Here is a 24,120-nt window from a genome sequence, read left to right as displayed (position 1 = left end):
CAGTCGCAAAAACCATCAAGCGCTATGATAAAACTGGCTTTCATGAGAACCGCCACAGGAATGGAAGACCCAGAGTTACCTCTGCTGCAGAGGATATGTTCATTAGAGTTACCAGCCTCAGAAATTGCAGCCCAAATAAATGCTTCACAGAGTTCAAGTCACAGACACATCTCAACATCGACTGTTCAGAGGGGACTGTATGAATCAGGCCTTCATGGTCGAATTGCTGCAAAGAAACCACTACTAAAGGACACCAATAAGAAGAAGAGACCTGATTGGGCCAAGAAACACAAGCAATGGACTGTAGACCGGTGGAAATCTGTACTTTGGTCTGGAGTCCAAATTGGAGATTTTTGGTTCCAACCGCTATGTCTTTGTGAGACGCGGTGTGGGTGAACGGATGATCTCTGCATGTGTATTTCCCACCGTAAAGCAAGGAGGAGGAGGTGTTATGGTGTGGGGGTGCTTTGCTGTTGACACTGTCTGTGATTTATTTAGAATTCAAGGCACACTTAACCAGCATGGCTACCACAGCATTCTGCAGCGATACGCCATCCCATCTGGTTTGGGCTTAGTGGGATTATAATTTTTTTTCAACAGGACAATGACCCAACACACCTGCAGGCTGTGTAAGGGCTATTTTACCAAGAAGGAGAGTGATGGAGTGCTGCATCAGATGACCTGGACTCCACAATCACCCGACCTCAACCCAAATGGGATGGTTTGGGATGAGTCGGACCACAGAGTGAAGGAAAAGCATCCAACAAGTGCTCAACATATGTGGGAACTCCTTCAAGACTGTTGGAAAATAATTCCAGGTGAAGCTGGTTGAGAGAACGCGAAGAGTTTGCAAAGCTGTCATCAAGGCGAAGGGTGGCGATTTGAAGAATCTCAAATATAAAATATATTTAGATTTGTTCAACACTTTTTTGGTTACTACATGATTCCATATGTGTTATTTCATAGTTTTGATCTCTTCACTATTATTCTACAATGTAGAAAATAGTAAAAATAAAGAAAAACCCTTGAATGAGTAGGTGTGTCCAAACTTTTGACTGGTACTGTAGATGAAGATGTTATACCCTCTAACTTTTTGTCTAGGTTAGAAAAGCTGTCAATGATTTGTGACATAAGATGGCACCGACGAATTTGGTGGCCTCGCGATGAGCTCTTAGGAAACTTTGCAGTATTACGTTTTTACATTATTAGCTCAGAAAGTGTTTTGTATCATTACATACAGCCGGGAAAAACTATTGGATATCAGATCGGCGGTAACTCACCAGTATTACGACCAGGAATTCGACTTTCCCAAAGCAGATCCTTTGTTTGCTCTCACCAGGGCAATTTAACTGATTCCAAGGGCTGACACAAAACATTGCTGGCGGAGGAGAGGCACTCAGAGCGGCCTGGTGGTTCAACTTAGTAGGCGCGCACACCACCCACCGCTTCCAAGTATACTACTCGCTAATGTTCAGTCTTTGGATAACAAGGTCGACGAGCTCAAGGCAAGGATTTCTTTCCAGAGAGACATCAGGGCCTGTAACATACTTTGATTCACGGAAACATGGCTCTCTGGGGATATTCTGTCGAAATTGGTCCAGCCAGATGGGTTCTCAGTTCATTGTGCAGAAAGAAAGAAATATCTCTCCGGGAAGCAGAGGGCGGAGGTGTGTGTTTCATGATTAACGACTCATTGTGTAATTGTAGTAACATACAGGAACTCAAGTCCTTTTGTTCACCCGACCTAGAATACCTCACAATCAAATGCCGACCGTATTATCTCCAAAGATAATTTTCTTCGGTTATAGTCACTGCCGTGTATATCCCCCCTCAAGCCGATACCACGACAGCCCTCAAAGAACTTCACTGGACTTTATGCAAACTGGAAACCACATATCCTGAGGCTGCATTTATTGTAGCCGGGGATTTTAACAAAGCAAATTTGAGGACTAGGCTGCCGAAGTTCTATCAACATATCGGCTGTTGTACTCAGGCTGCCAAAATTCTCTACCATTGCTATTCGAACTTCCGGGATGGTTGTAAGGCCCTCTCCCCCCCACCCTCCTTTCAGCAAATCTGACCACGACTCAATTTTGCTCCTCCCTTCCTATAGGCAAAAACTCAAACAGGAAGTACCCATGCTAAGGACTATTCAACGCTGGTCTGACCAATCGGAATCCATGCTTCAAGAATGTTCCAGGTAGCTTGCGAAAATAATTTAGACGAATACACTGAAACGGTGACTGAGTATATCAGGAAGTGTATAGGTGATGTTGTGCCCACTGTGACTATTAAAACCTACCCTAACCAGAAACAGTGGATAGATGGCAGCATTCGCGCAAAACTGAAAGCGCGAACCACCTCATTTAACCATGGCAAGGTGACTGGGAATATGGCTGAATACAAACAGTGTAGCTATCACTTCGCAAGGCAATTAAACTGGCAAAACATCAGTATAAAGACAAAGTGGAGTCGCAATTCAACGGCTCAGACACGAGACGTATGTGGCAGGGTCTACAGACAATCACAGACTACAAAAGGAAAACCAGTCACGTCGCTGACACCGACGTCTCGCTTCCAGACAAGCTTAACACCTTCTTGTCCCGTTTTGAGGATAACACAGTGCCACCGACGAGTCCCACTACCAAGGACTGTGGCCTCTCCTTCTCCGTGGCCGACGTGAGTAAGACGTTTAAGCATGTTAACCCCCGCAAGGCTGCCGGCCCAGACGGCATCCCTAGCCGCGTCCTCAGAGCATGCGCAGACCAGCTGGCTGGTGTGTTTACGGACATATTCAATCTCTTACGGACATATTCAATCTCTCTCTGTTTCTGTACCCAAGAAAGCAAAGGTAAATGAACTAAATGACTATCGCCCCGTAGCACTCACCTCTGTCATCGTGAAGTGCTTTGAGAGACTAGTCAAGGATCATATCACCTCTACCTTACCTGTCACCCTAGACCCACTTCAATTTGCTTACCGCCCCAATAGATCCACAGACGATGCAATCACCATCACACTGCCCTATCCCATCTGGACAAGAGGAATACCTATGTAAGAATGCTGTTCATTGACTGTAGCTCAGCATTCAACACCATAGTACCCTCCAAGCTCATCGTTAACCTCGAGGCCCTGGGTCTGAAACCCGCCCTATGCAACTGGGTCCTGGACTTCCTGATGGGCCGCCCCCAGGTGGTGAAGATAGGAAACAACATCTCCACTTCGCTGATACTCAACATTGGGGCCCCACAACGGTGCGTGCTCAACCCCCTCCTGTACTCCCTGTTCACCCATGACTGCGTGGCCAAGCACGCCTCCAACTCAATCATCAAGTTTGCAGACGACACAACAGTAGTAGGCTTGATTACCAACAATGACGAGACGGCCTACAGGGAGGTGGTGAGGGCTCTGGGAGTGTGGTGCCAGGAAGATTACCTCTCACTCAACGTCAACAAAACAAAGGAGATGATCATGGACTTCAGGAAACAGCAGAGGGTGCACCCCCCTATCCACATCGACGGGATTGCAGTCGAGAAGGTGGAAAGCTTCAAGTTCCTTGGTGTACACATCACTGACAAACTGAAATGTTATACCCATGCAGACAGTGTTGTGAAGAAGGTGCAACAGAGCCTCTTCAACCTCAGGATGCTGAATAAATTTGGCTTGGCACCTAAAACCCTCACAAACTTTTACAGGTACGGCAACTGCACCGCCCGCAACCGCAGGGATCTCCAGAGGATGGTGCGGTCTGCTGAACGCATTACCGCGGGCAAACTACCCACCCTCCAGGACACCTACAGCACCCGATGTCACAGGAAGGCCAAAAATATCATCAAGGACATCAACCACCCGAGCCACTGCCTGTTCACCCCGCTATCATCCAGAAGGCGAGGTCAGTACAGGTGCATCATAGCTGGGACCGATAGAATTAAAAACAGCTTCTATCTCAAGGCCATCACTGTTAAATAGCAATCACTAGCACATTAGAGGCTGCTGCTGCCAATTGAAATCACTGGCCACTTTAAGAAATGGAACACTAGTCACTTGAATAATGTTTAGATATCTTGCATTACTCATCTCATATGTATATACTGTATTCTATAATATTCTATTGTATCTTAGTCCATGCCACTCTGTCATTGCTTGTCCATATATGTATATATTCTTAATTCCATTCCTTACTTAGATTTGTGTGCATTTACATCATTTAGCAGACGCTCTTATCTAGAGCGACTTACAAATTGGTGTATTGGGTATATGTTGTGAAATCGTTATATATTACTGCACTGTTGGAGCTAGAAGCACAAGTATTTCGCTACACCCGCACTAACATCTGCTAAACACGTGTATGTGACAAATAAAAATTGCTTTGAAGTTGTATTGTTGCATTTACAGTGAATGGAATGTTGGAAGTGATGTCACAATGGGGAGATTTAGAATGTTGAGGAAAACACATGTAAGTGGATGGAGGACAAAAAGGACAGAACATGTATAACTTAAAACGTTTAAAAGATATCGAAAAGTTGTATACAATGAACTCAATGCAGACAATCCGCACGTTTTAAAGTTTGAACAGTGTTTCTAGCTTAAACGGTGTAAGAGGAGTAGGGTGCTAAAGAATAATAACAAGTCTGAAGTATGACGATGATTTAATTAATAGTTGGGACCAAGTCCCACCTAATAATAATACTCATATTAATAATAATACTCATATTATTATTATTACTATTATGTAAGAAAGCTAGAGTTGTGCTTTGCCTTCAGCAAGGACACCTAATAAAAACAATCCAAAACACAGGACATAGAACACAAACAAAGCTATATAGAGGTGTTGTCAGATCCGGTTGACAGAAGAACAGAATTAGCAGAGGTCCTTGAAAGCTTTTCTGAACAGCACGTGTCTCTTGCGGTGCTCTCAGCCGTGTCAGAGTAGCGGTGGCAAACGAGGTCAGGGGAAATCAGCTGGCATGTGGGCCAGAGAGAGAGTCTACACAACGTTAAAACAGCCATCGATAGTCTGAATGTGTGTGTGTATATGTGTGTTGGTGTGTGTTTGAGAAAAGTCATTACAATCAGCCCCACCTAGCACAGAGGCTTTACCGAGCAGCAACATGGGGAGTCTGTCCATCTGTCTGTCTCTGTGCGTGCACGCGCGCGCATGCGTGTCCCAGGGCAACATGGGGAGTCCACTCATGGACTACGGATTTAGCAAATTAAAACAAATGCCAGTGTGAAATCATGCTAGTAATCCACTAGAACTGAGTGTTGCACTGTTCCATCAACGGTTATTGTTCATAACATTGAACACTCAAACAGACCAGAACAATAATATAAAAAACGACTTTGTGCAAGATTGTAATGGATCATAATATTGCAACTATATATAATAAATTATTCTAATTCCTCACAATATTCTTTCAATAATGAACTGGCAAAATGTTAATGTTCATATCAAAACAATAAAAAACTAATACATTTAAGAGGTGGTGGTGGATGATTTAGGATTCCACCATGTCTCACACACTCACTCACACATGCACTCACACAGTTGCCTGACTACAGACACACTGAGCTTCACTATGCTAGGAGCTAACATCCCTGCCACTCTACACAAGCACACAAACACACACGTTATGTTCTTCTATCCTCGTGTGGATCTAAAATGTATTTCCATTCAAAATGCTATTTTCCCTAACCCCTAACCCTTACCCTTACCATAACCCTAATTGTAACCCTAACCCTAAACCTAACCGCTAAGCTTAAAATAGCCTTTGTCCTCTTGGGGAAGGGGAAAATGTCCCCATGAGGGAGTATTGTCCTTGTTTCACTATCCTTGTGGGGACTTTGGTGGATTTCAGGTCCCCATAAGGATAGAAGAACCAACACAAACACACACACACCTCAAATTACAGATATTTATTCATCCTCTGATGGTGGGTAGAGCAGAAATGTCATAATCGCAGACCGACATTTAATGACTGACTAGACTAACATGGAATTGCTGGCAGCAGTTTGGTAAAAATGAAAACCAATGCACTGTTGTGTTTGTGGTGAGAAAGACTCAATAGTGTTGGAAGAATTGAACTTGAAAATGTGAAATGAAATAAAAATGTACATTTGTGAACATGGATGCTTTAGAACCTGAACAAGAACAGTAAACAGAAGCTGAAAATAGTTGCTGAAAGGATCCTGTGGATTTAAAGAGGGGTTTCCCCCATCTTCTTTCTCTCCACCTCTCCTTTTCTTATTTCTCCCTTGCCTGAGAGGGAGGCTCAATTTACCTGTGAAGCCCATTAGAACTCCCTCCCTTGCCTGCTGTCGTAGACCCTCTCCGTCCTTGTAGTCTATGTAGACCAGGTCTATGGCTTGTAGACCGAAGGCCTTGGTTGTCACTACCACCTTCTGACGGGCATACATCAGCTCCCTGGCATCTTTGGTCCGTGTGGCACCTGGACGGAGGGAGACAAAGGTAACTATATACAGTGGGAAGAACAAGTATTTGATACACTGCCGATTTTGCAGGTTTTCCTACTTACAAAGCATGTAGAGGTCTGTAATTTTTTATCATAGGTACATTTCAACTGTGAGAGACGGAATCTAAAACAAAAATCCAGAAAATCACATTGTATGATTTTTAAGTAATTAATTTGCATTTTATTGCATAACATAAGTATTTGATCACCTACCAACCAGTAAGAATTCCGGCTCTCACAGACCTGTTAGTTTTTCTTTAAGAAGCCCTCCTGTTCTCCACTCATTACCTGTATTAACTGCACCTGTTTGAACACGTTACCTGTATAAAAGACACCTGTCCACGCACTCAATCAAACAGACTTCAACCTCTCCACAATGGCCAAGACCAGAGAGCTGTGTAAGGACATCAGGGATAAAATTGTAGACCTGTACAAGGCTGGGATGGGCTACAGGACAATAGGCAAGCAGCTTGGTGAGAAGGCAACAACTGTTGGCGCAATTATTAGAAAATGGAAGAAGTTCAAGATGACGGTCAATCAACCTCGGTCTGGGGCTCCATGCAAGACCTCACCTCGTGGGGCATCAATGATCATGAGGTAGGTGAGGGATCAGCCCAGAACTACACGGCAGGACCTGGTCAATGACCTGAAGAGAGCTGGGACCACAGTCTCAAAGAAAACCATTAGTAACACACTACGCCGTCATGGATTAAAATCCTGCAGCGCACGCAAGGTCCCCCTGCTCAAGCCAGCGCTTGTCCAGGCCCGTCTGAAGTTTGCCAATGACCATCTGGATGATCCAGAGGAGGAATGGGAGAAGGTCATGTGGTCTGATGAGACAAAAATAGAGCATTTTGGTCTAAACTCCACTCGCCGTGTTTGGAGGAAGAAGAAGGACGAGTACAACCCCAAGAACACCATCCCAACCGTGAAGCATGGAGGTGGAAACATCATTCTTTGGGGATGCTTTTCTGCAAAGGGGACAGGACGACTGCACCGTATTGAGGGGAGGATGGATGGGGCCATGTATCGCGAGATCTTGGCCAACAACCTCCTTCCCTCAGTAAGAGCATTGAAGATGGGTCTTGGCTGGTTCTTCCAGCATGACAATGACCCGAAACACACAGCCAGGGCAACTAAGGAGTGGCTCCGTAAGAAGCATCTCAAGGTCCTGGAGTGGCCTAGCCAGTCTCCAGACCTGAACCCAATAGAAAATCTTTGGAGGGAGCTGAAAGTCCATTTGCCCAGCGACAGCCCCGAAACCTGAAGGATCTGGAGAAGTTCTGTATGGAGGAGTGGGCCAAAATCCCTGCTGCAGTGTGTGCAAACCTGGTCAAGACCTACAGGAAACGTATGATCTCTGTAATTGCAAACAAAGGTTTCTGTGCCAAATATTAAGTTCTGCTTTTCTGATGTATCAAATACTTATGTCATGCAATAAAATGCAAATTAATTACTTAAAAATCATACAATGTGATTTTCTGGAGTTTTGTTTAAGATTCCGTCTCTCACAGTTGAAGTGTACCTATGATAAAAATTACAGACCTCTACATGCTTTGTAAGTAGGAAAACCTGCAAAATTGGCAGTGTATCAAACACTTGTTCTCCCCACTGTATTTAATATACAGTGCTATGAAAAAGTATTTGCCCCCTTTCTAATTGTCTCTACTTTTGAATATTTGTGATACTGAATGTTATCAGATCTTCAACCAAAACCAAATATTAGATAAAGGAAACATAAGTGAACAAATAACACAACAATTACATATTTATTTCATAAACAAAGTTATGCAACACCCAATTCGCCTGTGTGAAAAAGTAATTGTCCCCTTACACTCAATAACTGGTTGTGCCACCTTTAGCTGCAATGACTCCAACCAAATGCTTCCTGTAGTTGTTGATCAGTCTCTCACGTCGCTGTTCATGCTTGAAAACCCACACGTCACTGAGTTAAAGCAGTTCTGCATGGAAGAGTGGGCCAAAATTCCTCCACAGCGACGTGAGAGACTGATCAACAACTACAGGAAGCATTTGGTTGGAGTCATTGCAGCTAAAGGTGGCACAACCAGTTATTGAGTGTAAGGGGACAATTACTTTTTCACACAGGGGAATTGGGTGTTGCATAACTTTGTTTATGAAATAAATATGTAATTGTTGTGTTATTTGTTCACTTATGTTTCCTTTATCTAATATTTGGTTTTGGTTGAAGATCTGATAACATTCAGTATCACAAATATGCAAAAGTAGAGAAAATTAGAAAGGGGACAAATACTTTTTCATAGCACTGTATAGTATAACATATGCCATTTAGCAGACACTTTTATCCAAAGTGGCTTACAGGAATATACACAGGAAAATATACCTGTGAGCAAATAGAAACACATGTTTACCATACAGGCAAATAGGCAGATACTGAGTATACAAAACATTTAGAACACCTGCCCTTTCCATGACATAGACTGACCAGGTGAATCACTTGTTAAATCCACTTCAAATCAGTGTAGATGGAGGGGAGGAAACAGGTTAAAGAATGATTTGTAAGCCTGGAGACAATTGAGACATGGATTGTGTGTGTGCCATTCAGAGGGTGAATGGGCAAGACAAAAAATGTAAGTGCCTTTGAACGGGGTATGGTAGTAGGTGCCAGGCACACCGGTTTGTGTCAAGAACTGCAGTTTCCCGTGTGTATCAAGAATGGTCCACCACCCAAAGGACATCCAGCCAACTTCACAAGTGTGGGAAGCATTGGAGTCAACATCTCTGTGTAATGCTTTCGACATCTGTATTGAGGCCATTCTGAGGGCAAAAGGGGGGGTTCAACTCAATATTAGGAAGATGTTCCTAATGTTTGGTATACTCAGTATATATGGAAAGAGAAGGATAAGTGAGAATGGAGTGAGAAGTGGGTGGGATGAGGAGAAAGAGAATAACAGTCCATGGGCCAGCGGGGTCAGTCAGGTTCACTTGGGGTGACGATGTTTCATAGTGATTTTCTTGAAAGTCTATTGGTGCTTTCAAGACAACTGGGAACTCTGGGAAAAAAACGAGGCCAAATCATGACGTCAGTGATCTTCAGGTCGGAAAGTCGGAGCTCTAGAAAGATGCCAGAGTTTCTGACCTGGAATTCTGAGTTGGATGACCGTTCAAAACGAGTCCTGAGTTCCCAGTTGTCTTGAATGCACTGAAGTCGGAAGTCAAGAGTTCCCAGTTCCCAGTTGTTATGAATGAGGCATTAGTCCCTAGAGTCGGAAAATGTGTGATAGCAGTGCAGCAATGGCAGATTTCTCTGTTATCACTCTTTCATCCCTCCATCCCATGTATTTTTCCCATAGGGATTTTACACTATGACAAACAATATCAGTATACAACAAGTTCCCTTTTAGTCAGTCAACTTCGGCACAAGATACTATTGGGAGTCGCACTCTCGTGACTTCGATTGAAGGATCTATATTCATGCCTGAGAAAGCCAATGAAATACGCGCCTCGCTGGAAGCCCCGCCTTACACAGGTGATAAGCGTGAGGCTCAGATTCATTCCGTCACTTATTCCGCTCTTCACCTCGGTGTGAAGAGGAAGGATTCACGCCACAAACAATTGGAACACGAAACTGTCTTACGCTGCGCCAACTAAACTGTCCCTTAGTGGTAGAGCGTGCCCCAAGGAATTAAAAGATACTCACGTTTGTTGTCTTGTATGTCTCGGCGCATGCTCAGGCTGCCCTTGCTCAAATCAGTTTGTGTGCGAGACTAGGGGATGGCTGGCACTGTTCTCCTACTAATCTGTGGCGCAGAGCCTCTTGGAGGCTCGCTTTCTGATGCCATCTCAGCGCATTCTGTTTCCGGGTTTTGAGTGTGCAAAGCTGTCATCAAGGCAAAGGGTGGCTACTTTGAAGAATCTAAAATCTAAAATATACTTTTTGGGTTACTACATGATTCCATATGTGTTATTTCATAGTTTTGATGTCTTCACTATTATTCTACAATGTAGAAAATAGTAAAAATTAAGAAAAACCCTGGAATGAGTAGGTGTGTCCAAACATTTGACTGGTACTGTGTATATATACACACTGAACAAAAATATAAACGCAACATGCAACAATTTCAATTATTTTACTGAGTTACAGTTCATATAAGGAAATTAGTCAATTTAAATAAATTCATTAGGACCTAATCTATGGATTTCACATGACTGGGCAGGGGCACAGCTATGGGTGGGCATAGGCTCACCCACTGGGGAGCCAGGCCCAGCCAATCAGAATGAGTTTTTCCCCACAAAAGGGCTTTATTACAGACAGAAACACTCCTCAGTTTTATCAGCTGTCTGGGTGGCTCGTCTCAGATGATCCCGCAGGTGAAGAAGCCGAATGTGGAGGTCCTGGGCTGCGGTAGTGAGGCCATTTGGACGTACTGCCAAATTCTCTAAAACGACGTTGGTAGAGAAATGAACATTAAATTATCTGGCAACAGCTCTGGTGGACATTCCTGCAGTCAGCATGCCAATTACATGCTCACTCAAAACTTGCGACATCTGTGGCATTGTGTTCTGTGACAAAACTGCACATTTTAGAGTGACCTTTTATTGTCCCCAGCACAAGGTGCACCTGTATAATGATCATGCTGTTTATCCATCTTCTTGATATACCACACCTGTCAGGTGGATGGATTATCTTGGCAAAGGAGAAATGCTCACTAACAGGGATGTAAACAAATTTGTGCATAACACTGGAGAGAAATAAGCTTTTTGTGTGTATGGAACATTTCTTGGATCTTTTATTTCAGCTAATGAAAAAAGGAAACAAGGCTTTCCATGTTGCGTTTATATTTTTGTTCAGTATATATACAGTGCATTCGGAAAGTATTCAGACCCCTTTACTTTTTCCACATTTTGTTACGTTACAGCCTTATTCTACAATGGATTAAATCATTTTTCACCTCATAAATCTACAGTAGTGGTCAAAGGTTTTGAGAATGACACAAATACTAATTTTCACAAAGTCTGCTGCCTCAGTTTTGATGATGGCAATTTGCATATACTCCAGAATGTCATGAAGAGTGATCAGATGAATTGCAATTAATTGCAAAGTCTCTCTTTGCCATGAAAATTCACTTAATCCCCCCAAAACATTTCCACTGCATTTCAGCCCTGCCACAAAAGGACCAGCTGCCATAATGTCAGTGATTCTCTCGTTAATCGTTAACACAGGTGAGAGTGTTGACGAGGACAAGGCTGGAGAGTTAGAATAACAGACTGGAAGCTTTAAAAGGAGGATGGTGTTTGAAATCATTGTTCTTCCTCTGTTAACCATGGTTACCTGCAAGGAAACACGTGCCGTCATCATTGCTTTGCACAAAAAGGGCTTCACAAGCAAGGATATTGCTGCTAGTAAGATTGCACCTAAATCTTACTAAATGGTGGTGGCATCATCATGCTGTGGGGATGTTTTTCAGCGGCAGGGACTGGGAGACCAGTCAGGATCGAGGGAAAGATGAACGGAGCAAAGTACAGAGAGATCGTTGATGAAAACCTGTTCCAGAGTGCTCAGGACCTCAGACTGGGGCAAAGGTATTCACCTTCCAATTGGACAATGACCCTAAGCACACAGCCAAGAAAACGCAGGAGTGGCTTCGGGGCAAATCTCTGAATGTCCTTGAGTGGCCTAGCCAGAGCCCGGACTTGAACCCAATCGAACATCTCTGGAGAGACCTGAAAATAGCTGTGCAGTGACGCTCCCCATCCAACCTGACAGAGCTTGAGAGGATCTGCAGAGAAGAATGCGAGAAACTCCCCAAATACAGGTTTGCCAAGCCTGTAGCGTCATACCCAAGAAGACTTGAGGCTGTAATCACTGCCAATGGTGCTTCAACAAAGTACTGAGTAAAGGGTCTGAATACTTATGTAAATGTGATATTTCCATATTTGTTTGCAAAAAATAAATAAACTGTTTTTGCTTTGTCATTATGGGGTATTGTGTGTAAATTGATGAGAAAAAACAAACAATGTAATCCATTTTAGAATAAGGCTGTAACGTAACAAAATGTGGAAAAAGTCAAGGGGTCTGAATATTTTCAGAATGCACTGTATAAACTGGAAACTGATCACAAGCATGCAGGGAAAATCTGTTTGAAATCCGTTTGACTGTGATTCTGGCTCAGTTGACATGCTGGTAAATGAAATCGAACAGCTGATCGAGTTGTCATGTGACCGGATGCTGCAGACAAGGCATTCACGGGTCACTATGGAGGAGTTTTTGTTCCTTACTCAAAGGGAATACTGTGCAGTCTTCCTCCGAGCATTAAAACTCTGCTGATTCAGTGCTCTCGTCTGCATTCAAAATAAATATCGATCCAGGTTGGATGTGACAGGAGAGATGAGGTGCACACTGTCGACCACGCCCCCTGACTTTGAAAAGCTCAGACGCGATATGCATCAAGCACACCCATCTCATTAGTGGTGGTGAGATAAGAGAAATTATGTCAGACTCATTTTCAATTGACTGTCATAGCCCCACATTAAAATCATATTATGGTGAGTTGAGAATACAATCAGAAATACTGTTAGAATGTTTTGCAATTGACTGCCATAGCTCCAATTAAAAAAGTAAACATTGGCTGTTAATTACCAAAATATGTTTTCACATGGTTGGGGTCGTGAGAATTTTCAGATATCAAAATGGGGTCGTGGGCCAAGAAAGTTTGGGAACCCCTGTCTTAGAGACTTACCCAGAAATATTCACAGCTGTAATCACTGCCAAAGGTGATTCTACAAAGTATTTACTCAGGGGTGTGAATACATATGTAAATGAGATATTTATGTACTTCATTTTCAATAAATTTGCAAAAATTTCTAAAAATGTTTTCACTTTGTCATTATGGGGTATTGTGAGTAGATTGATGAGTTTTTTGTATTTAATGTAACAACAGTTCTGTTGACCTGAATATTCAGAAAATGTGTCTGATGGATAGCTGTGAATCTAAGCCTTCCAATTGTATGATTAAAGGGTATAGGTAAGCAATAACTTGTTGTATACTGATATATATATATATATATTTATTTTTTTTCTAGGGGGTAGATCTGCTTTATTATTGCATATAGATTGTAACTTCCATCAATGTAATTGTCTGCATCACTTCCAATTCCCCATGTTTTTTTTGTTTTTTTCTCGCATATATATATGGACACAGCATGTCTTACACTAGTTATCTTGTTGTTATTAGTTGTTGTTATTAGTCCCATCCTTCAGCTCCATTCAACACCTCCCATCTATCTCTTAACACCATCCATATTGGATTTCTATTTGCCATATATTTTTCAACTGTACAGTGATGTTTTACAAAAGTTCTGAACCTTTCTATTCTCATTGTTTCTACAGTTGTGAATTGAAAATAAACATTTTTGCTAAAAGTATTATTATATTATTGATCGATTGACTATGACTTTTCAGATCACACAGTAGTGCTATCTGCAGGGTCAGCTCCACTAATTTCAATGGAACAATTCTAAGTTTTGAATCCGGCTTCGTTTTGCGTATCAATTCATTAACAATATGCCATGGAATCGGTACGTCAAAAATCTCTTCCCAACTATTTTGCAATCTATATGGGACGGCTGTCAATCTTTTGGTCCTTAAATTAAACTGGTAAACTTTTTTATTTATCACAATTTTCTTTAACCAATTATGTTCTTTAATGCAAGGCCGACAGACAAGTTCCTTACTTTTTCCTCCTTCCACATTCCTCTTCCATTTTTGCGTTAATGCTGCAATTATTTGGTTGTAATTTTGTGTAGAGCAGACATTTCCATATGTTTTTGTTAGCTGCATGTGCGACATAACTCCACCATTCCTACCGATAATATAATTTACGAAGATTAAACAATTTTTTTTCTCAAAAAATAACGTTTTTATATCAATTAGTATATTTCACTTTAACCACAATATTTGTTGCAATATTTGTTCTGTCATTTCTGGAGGATTAAATTGAAATTGCAACAACTTTCTATGGTTTGTTTTAGAAATAGTGATACGTGGGAGTTGATTTCCTTTTCAAATACCTGAAAGTGAGGGGTTGTAATCTGAATAAAGGGAAAAAGTCCCTTCTTGAGCATTGGGTGAGACAATCTTAGTAGTTTGCTAGAGAACAAGTTCGGATTTAAGTATAATTTTTGTATGACTGAAGCTTTTAGTGATAGGTCTAATGCTTTAATATTTAATAATTTCTGTCCTCCTAATTCATATTCATTATATAAATAGGCCCGTTTAATTTTGACTGGCTTGCTGTTCCAAATAAAATGGAATATTTTCTTCTCATATAGTGTAAAAAACTGTTCGCTAGGCATAGGCAAGACCATAAGCAAATAGGTCAACTGGGATAATACTAAAGAGTTAATCAGGGTGATTTTTCCACAAATTGACAGTATTTACCTTTCCATGGTAGCAAGAACTTATCTATTTTTGCTAACTTTCTATTAAAATGTTTTGGAGTGAGATCATTTATTTCATTTGAGATATGTATTCCGAGTATATCCACATCACCATCAGACCATTTTATTGGTAAACTACATGGTAATGTAAAAATTGTATTTCTTTAGTGATCCAATACGTAATATAGTACATTTATCATAATTTGGTTGTAATCCAGAGAGGTTAGAAAATGTATCTAGATCCTCTATGCGGCTGTGGAGGGATTCAAGTTGTGGATTTAAAAGAAAACATGAATCATCAGCGTACAATGACACCTTTGTTTTTAAGCCCTGGATTTCTAATACTGATATTGTTTGTCATAGGGTAAACTCCCTATGGGAGAAATGAATGGGATGGAGGGATGAAAGAGTGATAACAGAGAAAGCTGCCATTGCTGCACTGCTATCAAACATTTTCCGACTCTAGGGACATAGATCTGCAAGAAAATCACTGAGACATCGTCACCCCAAGTGAGCCCGACGACCCAAATTGCGGGGTCTGGCCCAAGAACTACAAGAGGAGGAGAGACAAGGAATGGACAAGTGAGATAAGAGAGAGAAGGGGGTGATAGAAAAGGAGAGAGGTGGAGAGAAGGGGCTGAGGGGACAGAGAAAAGGAGAGAGTGAAGGGAGGACGGGACAGAGAACAGGACATAGAAGGAGAGGAGAGGTGGTGATAAAAGGATTGATTGTAGGTGAGAGGCGAGAGGAAGAGAGGACAGAGGACCTATGCTGGCACAGAAGTCATCCGATCCAAACACTACACCGTCATGGTGTAGGCCAACTGCAGGAGCCAGACGACGTACTTCCTCACACACAACCTGAGGGAACACACAACAAAGACAGAGATGAGTGTGTTTGTGTGTGTATGTGGAGCTAAGGAAAGTGTGAACCCTGTCAACTCACCCAGTCAAGCAGCTCATGTTTCCCATTCAGACCTGCACTTACAATCTCCACTATCTATTGTAACACGAACGCGCTCACGCACACTCACACACACATCTTGTGTCTCTGTCTTAGACACTGTCCCCTCCTAAGAAGACTGTGTGAAGCTGGGACTACCACACGACAAGAGGAGAGAGGGGGAAAAGGCCTAGGAATGTTATCATCTATTGTGTTAGCCATGGAGCGGTCGGAATGTGTCTGCTGCTTTTGTCGGCGTCCAAATTAATTTAACTTCTCGCTGTGACACAGCCATACTTCCCTTTTCCATCCCAGGGAATCAGTCTGGCTAAGGATACAGAATGTTCTCCAGAAGGAAAACACTCACACACGCATGCAGACACACACAGGCGTGCATGCACGTATGCAAGCACGCACACACACACACACACACATAATTGGGTGAAAGAGAAAAAGAAAAGAAAGAGGACAGCGTGTTACCCCACCAAAATCCCCCAAACCGTGCCCTTTCCCATCGCCGGTGAAGGTCGGCCCAAACTAAAACCAGACCCACTTTGATGCCTGCCAACAAAATCATTAAAAAACGACACAAATTAGATCACATTAAAACATGTCAAAGAGAGTGTCTGGATGAGGGGAAAAACTCAGAAGAGACCCAATACAAAATGTAAGCTGCAAGCAGCATTGCTGCGGTTTAGCTGTGTGCCCACTGTGTCACCATCAGGACAAATTGGACACATTGCCCCAGGACGAGATACTTCTGTACTGTTTACCACTTTTGCCAAATATCAGAACTCAACATCAAACAGGTCATTATTATGCTTTTGAGGTATTTTGGAACATTTTCAATAATGTTGACTACTTTAAACGTCTTCTTCTCCAGGACCACTGGACCGATTGGCACCAAATTTTTATACATCATCTATGTACCCACGTCTTTAAAAGCAACATTTTCCAGGACTCTAACTCAAACAATATGGCTGCAATGAGTCAATTAGCTTGCATGAATGGTTTTTAATGTCTAACAGTGCCACCATACAGCAAAACTGGACCATATTTTACAGGTTAGCTAGACCCATAACACTGAGCATGTGTGCCAAATTTCATCACTCCGAGTCAAACAGATTAAGAGATATAAACATGTGCCTGTTATAGCGCCACCGTAGTCAATTTGAATGTTTTTGAATATGTTGAGTCTTCACAGTATTTGGAACATGTGTACTAAGTTTTGTTACAATACGAATATCCGTGATTGATTTATATGCATTTATTGGTCGTTTTAGGTACTAGTGTGGAAAATGTTGCATTGGGAGAACTTTGTCCATAGATGCCACATGTTAAGTTTTGCATAGTTCGGTCATTCAGTGCCAGGGGAGTAGCGTTTTAAGTGTTTTTCACAAAATTCTAAATGGCGGAGAATCCATCATGGTGGACCTCATGGGTCCTAGAGGCAAATTTGTTAGTTGTGAGAGAAGGACCTATGTACTGAATTTCATGACTTTAGGTCAAACGGGGTGAGGGGCGTGACTTTTAAAACTTTACATGTTAAATTGATTGCTATAGCGCCACCATGTGGCATGAGAGGGTCTGGCACTTTACCATCATGCCTGAGCCAGAAGAAACACAAAAGAGTTTAGACAGCTTTGCTGCTTGAACCCTTGAGAGAGAGATGTAGAGAGACTGTCCGGACGCTTTTAATCTCTCGTATTTGGACAGTGACACTTGGCGAGCTGCGCTGTCTGACACCGGCTTTAATAAAAAGTGAATGAGGTAGTAAAACATCTGACGCAGGCATTTCCTGGTGGTTTTGTTTGTAATTTACCTTAAAATTGAGCAGGCCCACAGCGGTTTCCACAAAGGTGACCAGGCGAATGGGCTCCGTCAGAGCTCGTCCATTCAAGTGGTGCTGAAACCTGTCAACAAACTGTCACACACACACACGAAAGCCGCATACACACACACACACAACCACACACACACACACACAGAAATTATGACTATTGCTTATCTGAATAATGAAAGCACATATGACATCACAATACACAATTTTCTAGTGATGCCATTGCTCTCAAGAAGAGAGACAGCCACAGCATACACATACAGCACAGTCACAATACATGGTCAAACGTTATAAGAGGGTAAGCTAGAGGTATCATCATTTTGTTCATGTATGCATTAAGTAAAATGTACATGTAAACCATTAACTAAGATCTAAAATCAAAACTGGCTTTATAAGTGGATTTATCTAATCTTATGGTGGAAAAGTTCATATCATCATGTCTATAATCCGTTTATAAGCACACATTGAAATACAACGTAACCCAAATTGTTCAATAACATTAGCATTTTACTCAGGGACAGACACTCAGGGAGTGTAGCCATTAACACAAACCCTGTTATGGACAGAAACATGGGTGGGAAATAGAGATATCAAACTGTTTGTGTCAGAGGGAACTTGCAACCGTGAAAAATATTCAGGATTAAGACTCTTTAAATAATAAAACTGGGGTTTTGCTACAAGAATGTAAGAAGGAGCAATTGTGGGGAGAGAGAGGAACAAAACAACTGTCAATACTGAGTCCCTGCATCATTTCTATTCCTGTACAAAAATACATCAAGTGATCTTTTGGTGGAGAGAGAGCGAGAGAGAGAGAGTGAGAGAGCGCGAGAGAGAGCGCGAGAGAGAGCGAGGCTGTCACGATCGTCTAAAACAGGAGACCAATGCGCAGCGTTGCGAGTGAACATGATATTTATTAAATACGTACTCACGAAAACAAAACAAAAGACGATACGTGAAGTCCTCTGACACCGACAGAACATGGAACAAGGAAACAAAAACCCACAAACACAAGGTGAAACCACACAGTTTAAATATGGCTCCCAATCAGAGATAACGAGCCGACAGCTGTCACTCGTTACCTCCGATTGGGAGTCACATGAATACAAACAAGGAAGACAACCACCTAGACACCCCAACCAAACAGCACACAACAAAACGAACACACCTCATACCCAACCTAGCCCACACAACACCCAACAAAACAAACACACCCTGGTTCTATAACAACGTCCCGGAACCAGAGCGTGACAGTACCCCCCCCTAAAGGTGCGAACCCCGGGCGCACCAGCATACAGTCTAGGGGAGGGTCTGGGTGGGCGTCTGTCCACGGTGGCGGTTCTGCCCCTGGTCGTGGTCCCCATCCCACCTTAGTCACCACCCGCTTCCCTAGCCTCATCCACATTACCACCCCCCAACTACACCCCACTGGGTTAAGGGGCGGCACCGGACTAAGGGGCAGCACCGGACTACGGGGCAGTACCGGACTAAGGGGCAGTACCGGACTAAGGGGCAGTACCAGGCTAAGGGGCAGTACCGGACTAAGGGGCAGTACCGGACTAAGGGGCAGTACCGGACAGAATGGCGGATACTGGCTGGACGGCTTTGGCGGCTCCCGGCTGGACGGCTCTGGCGGATCCCGGCTGGTCGGCTCTGGCGGATCCCGGCTGGACGGCTCTGGCGGATCCCGGCTGGACGGCTCTGGCGGATCCCGGCTGGACGGCTCTGGCGGATCCCGGCTGGACGGCTCTGGCGGATCCCGGCTGGACGGCTCTGGCGGATCCCGGCTGGACGGTTCTGGCGGATCCCGGCTGGACGGCTCTGGCGGATCCCGGCTGGACGGCTCATGGCTGGCTGACGGATCTGGCTGCTCATGGCTGGCTGACTGATCTGGCTGCTCATGGCTAGCTGATGGATCTGGCTGCTCATGGCTAGCTGACGGATCTGGCTGCTCATGGCTAGCTGACGGATCTGGCTGCTCATGGCTGGCTGACGGATCTGGCTGCTCATGGCTGGCTGACGGATCTGGCTGCTCATGGCTGGCTGACGGATCTGGCTGCTCATGGCTGGCTGACGGACCTGGCTGCTCATGGCTAGCTGACGGATCTGGCTGCTCATGGCTAGCTGACGGATCTGGCTGCTCCTGTCTGGCAGAAGGCTCTGGCTGCTCCTGTCTGGCAGAAGGCTCTGGCTGATCCTGTCTGGCGGAAGGCTCTGGCTGATCCTGTCTGGCAGAAGGCTCTGGCTGATCCTGTCTGGCAGAAGGCTCTGGCTGATCCTGTCTGGCAGAAGGCTCTGGCTGATCCTGTCTGGCAGAAGGCTCTGGCTGATCCTGTCTGGCGGAAGGCTCTGGCTGATCCTGTCGGGCGGAAGACCCTGGCTGATCCTGTCTGGCGGAAGGCTCTGGCTGATGCCGTCTGGCGGAAGGCTCTGGCTGATCCCGTCTGGCGGAAGGCTCTGGCTGATCCCGTCTGGCGGAAGGCTCTGGCTGATCCCGTCTGGCGGAAGGCTCTGGCTGATCCTGTCTGGCGGGAGGCTCTGGCTGATCCTGTCTGGCGGGAGGCTCTGGCTGATCCTGTCTGGCGGAAGGCTTTAGCGGCTCCTGTCTGGCGGAAGGCTTTAGCGGCTCTGGTCTGGCGGACGGCTCTGAAGGCTCATGGCAGACGGGCGGCTTAGCAGGCTCAGTACATACGGGCCGTTCATGCAGCGCTTGGCATACGGACAGTTCAGACGGCGTTGGGCAGACGGGCAGTTCAGGCAGTGCTTGGCAGACGGACAGTTCAGACGGCGTTGGGCAGACGGGCAGTTCATGCAGTGCTTGGCAGACGGACAGTTCAGACGGCGTTGGGCAGACGGGCAGTTCTGGCAGTGCTTGGCAAACGGACAGTTCAGACGGCGTTGGGCAGACGGGCAGTTCATGCAGCGCTTGGCATACGGACAGTTCAGACGGCGTTGGGCAGACGGCAGACTCTGGCCATCTGAGGCGCATCGTAGGCCTGGTGCGTGGTGCCGGAACAGGAGGTACCGGGCTGAGGACACGCATCTCAGGGCTAGTGCGGGGAGAAGCAACAGGGCATGCTTGGCCCTGGGGACGCACCGTAGGCCTGATGCGTGGTGCCGGAACTGGAGGTACCGGGCTGAGGACACGCATCTCAGGGCTAGTGCGGAGAGCAACAACAGGACGCACAGGACTCTGGGGACACACAGGAGGCTTGGTGCGTGGTGGAGGCACTGGTGGTACTGGGCTGGAGCGGGGAGGTGGCGCCGGAAATACCGGACCGTGCAGGCGTACTGGCTCCCTTGAGCACTGAGCCTGCCCAACCTTACCTGGTTGTATGCTCCCCGTCGCCCGACCAGTACGGGAAGGAGGAATAACCCGCACCGGGCTATGTAGGCGAACCGGGGAAACCATGCGTAAGGCTGGTGCCATGTATGCTGGCCCGAGGAGACGCACTGGTGGCCTGCTGCGTGGGACCGGCTTCATGACATCCGGCTCAACGCTCAATCTAGCCCGGCCAATACGAGGAGCTGGAATGTACCGCACCGGGCTATGCCTGCGTACAGGAGACACCATGCGCTCTACTGCGTAACATGGTGTCTGCCCGTACTCCCGCTCTCCACGGTAAGTACAGGGAGTAGGCGCAGGTCTCCTACCTGACTTCGCCACACTCCCTTTTTGCCCCCCCCCAAGAAATTCTTGGGTAGTACCCACGGGCTTCCAGCCTCGACTCCGCGCTGCCTCCTCGTACCACCTCCTCTCGGCTGCAGCTGCCTCCAGCTCTTCACGAGGGCGGCGATATTCTCCCGGTTGTGCCCAAGGACCCTTTCCATCCAAAATCTCCTCCCATGTCCATGAATCCTTAGGAGGAGTCCATAACTCCTGTGTAGGTAGGTCCTGTTGCCGCTTGTTACGCTGCTTGGTCCTTTTATGGTGGGCATGTCTGTCACGATCGTCTAAAACAGGAGACCAATGCGCAGCGTTGCGAGTGAACATGATATTTATTAAATACGTACTCACGAAAACAAAACAAAAGACGATACGTGAAGTCCTCTGACACCGACAGAACATGGAACAAGGAAACAAAAACCCACAAACACAAGGTGAAACCACACAGTTTAAATATGGCTCCCAATCAGAGATAACGAGCCGACAGCTGTCACTCGTTACCTCCGATTGGGAGTCACATGAATACAAACAAGGAAGACAACCACCTAGACACCCCAACCAAACAGCACACAACAAAACGAACACACCTCATACCCAACCTAGCCCACACAACACCCAACAAAACAAACACACCCTGGTTCTATAACAACGTCCCGGAACCAGAGCGTGACAGAGGCAGTGCAGAGAGGAGGCGCGTCAAAGCTGAATGAAATTATATTTTACATTATCACCAGGGTTCCCCTTCTTCTGAAGCCTTCTGCACTCTCTCCCCCCTTTTACTACATGATCCACACAAACACAAAAAAATACTAAAGAAATATAAAAAAGACTAAACAAAATTCGGTGACGTCTTTAAGTGTGTTCAATATTATGTAAATGTTGTGTGCCCCACTCGGTGGAAGGGAATAGTGAGATTGGCGCGACAATCAGAGTTGTGATATGACACTTTGCAGGGGCCCTTTATTCTGCATGGTTCCCACTAATATGTAAGCTCACCTAAGATTTTTTTTCCAACAGACGAGTTCACACCGAGCTCTGGACTGCCAGTGGGGTAGCCCCAAATTCCTAAATCTATCATCTGGAAACACACAAAAGCTCCCTCCGTCAGATATTCCCTTCCAAAGCCTGTTAAAAAAGAGAGAGGGAGAGAGATGGAGGGGGAGAAAAGCCCAGTAGAAATCTGTAACGCCATGTCCCCCTCCTCTCTCTCCCACCCTCCCTCTCTCCACCCTCCCTCTCTGATATAAATAAGCCCTGATAAAGTGGTGCTATTTTCCTAAATAAAATACACAAATATCGCCCATGCGCATGCACGCACACACACACAACGCATTCTCAAAAAAACTAAAAGAGTAACGGCTCCATTGAAGGATTTCTCAAATAGGGGCAATTTTAATCATCTCCCCATTCAATCTCAGTTGGTTAAATCATATCGGGGAGATTTGCATAAATACAAACCATCAAAGACTTCTCATCTTCAAAGGGGGTTTTCGAGACCCAATAGGCTTTGTACTGTAATCATCTGAGGTCGCAACCTCACAAGAGACACGTTGCTACGGCAACATAAAAACTAACGCTAGCTGGCTGGGGGCTTAGCACAATATTACCCCATTCCCCTTTTCCCCAAATACACACACAGACACACGCACACACACACAGACACGCACACACACAAAGAGGGTATTTATTTTCATATTTACAGGGTGGACCTTTAGAAAACCATCACAGAGACCCATTTCTGGCCTGTAGACAGACATAGCGCATAGCAAGTCCCCCACTAGATAACACACATAGATTACCCCACTACACTATACAACACAATACAAACTCTCACTGGACTGGGATAATGTGTTGGAGTGATAACAAATTACAGGTTTATTCCCACTGGCTGTAGGGAAGATGGTCAACCCCTCTCTGATTACATCGGATTACATGTTTATGCCCTTTTATTTATGTGGAGAGTATCAAGTCGAACCAGGATACACACTGGTAGTGGTTATCGTGAGTGGGTATTAAAATGTAAAATGCATTAAAGGCACAATCTGGGATAAATGGTCATTTCATTGGTCTCTCAATGATATATACCCATTGAATATTGTAGAATATTACTCATAAATACCTTACGATTTTATCAAAAACCATATAATAAATCCAAAAAAGGTTGAATTACTCATTCTTTATGTTGTCATTTGAGTCTGTAAACAAAACATGTACAATATAGCAGCAACACTATTATGTCAATCTCATGGACTGTCAGTCCTTGCATCAATAGCTCCATTTATTAATTTGAGAGTGGTTGCTTTTTTCAGCCCTTCCTTCTTTAAAACTTTATAGCAAACTAAGTTGCGGGGCTGCCCTCGTGGCGGAAACACAAACTCCATATTGTGGCTTTAGGCACTTGGAAAAAAAGACCATAGAAATCCACTCAATTATCACCATGGCTCTTTTCATGGAGAGTTACTTGTGCCTGTCTATTGTTCCTCTATGGCAGAGAGACTTCTATCGGTTAATAGCACTCAATCCGAGTACCCTTCCAGATATTATTCACTATTGACCAAAAACACCTCTTCAAGCCACAATTCACAACCCTTTCCATCCATAAGAAGAAGAAGAAGAAGAAGAAGAAGAAGAAGAAGAAGAAGAAGAAGAAGAAGAAGAAGAAGAAGAAGAAGAAGAAGAAGAAGAAGAAGAAGAAGAAGAAGAAGAAGAAGAAGAAGAAGAAGAAGAAGAAGAAGAAGAAGAAGAAGAAGAAGAAGAAGAAGAAGAAGAAGAAGAAGAAGAAG

At 44.4% G+C, this 24,120-nt stretch overlaps 1 protein-coding gene across 1 annotated transcript in view; it reads right to left on the bottom strand.

Moving 5' to 3' along the window:
• Positions 1 to 24,120, bottom strand: part of clybl (citrate lyase beta like) — a 194,833-nt gene that overhangs the window by 34,867 nt on the left and 135,846 nt on the right. Inside the window, exons 4-6 of the mRNA XM_084179614.1 lie at positions 17,656 to 17,757; positions 15,658 to 15,751; positions 6,282 to 6,449 (exon numbers count right to left, since the gene is read on the bottom strand). Coding sequence (XP_084035740.1) covers positions 6,282 to 6,449; positions 15,658 to 15,751; positions 17,656 to 17,757 — 364 coding nt within the window. The remainder of the gene's footprint in view (positions 1 to 6,281; positions 6,450 to 15,657; positions 15,752 to 17,655; positions 17,758 to 24,120) is intronic.

The sequence above is a fragment of the Coregonus lavaretus genome (assembly GCF_964263955.1).
Source record: "Coregonus lavaretus genome assembly, chromosome: 16".
Classification (NCBI taxonomy): Eukaryota; Metazoa; Chordata; class Actinopteri; order Salmoniformes; family Salmonidae; genus Coregonus; species Coregonus lavaretus.
This window is presented reverse-complemented; position numbering and strand designations above follow the sequence as displayed.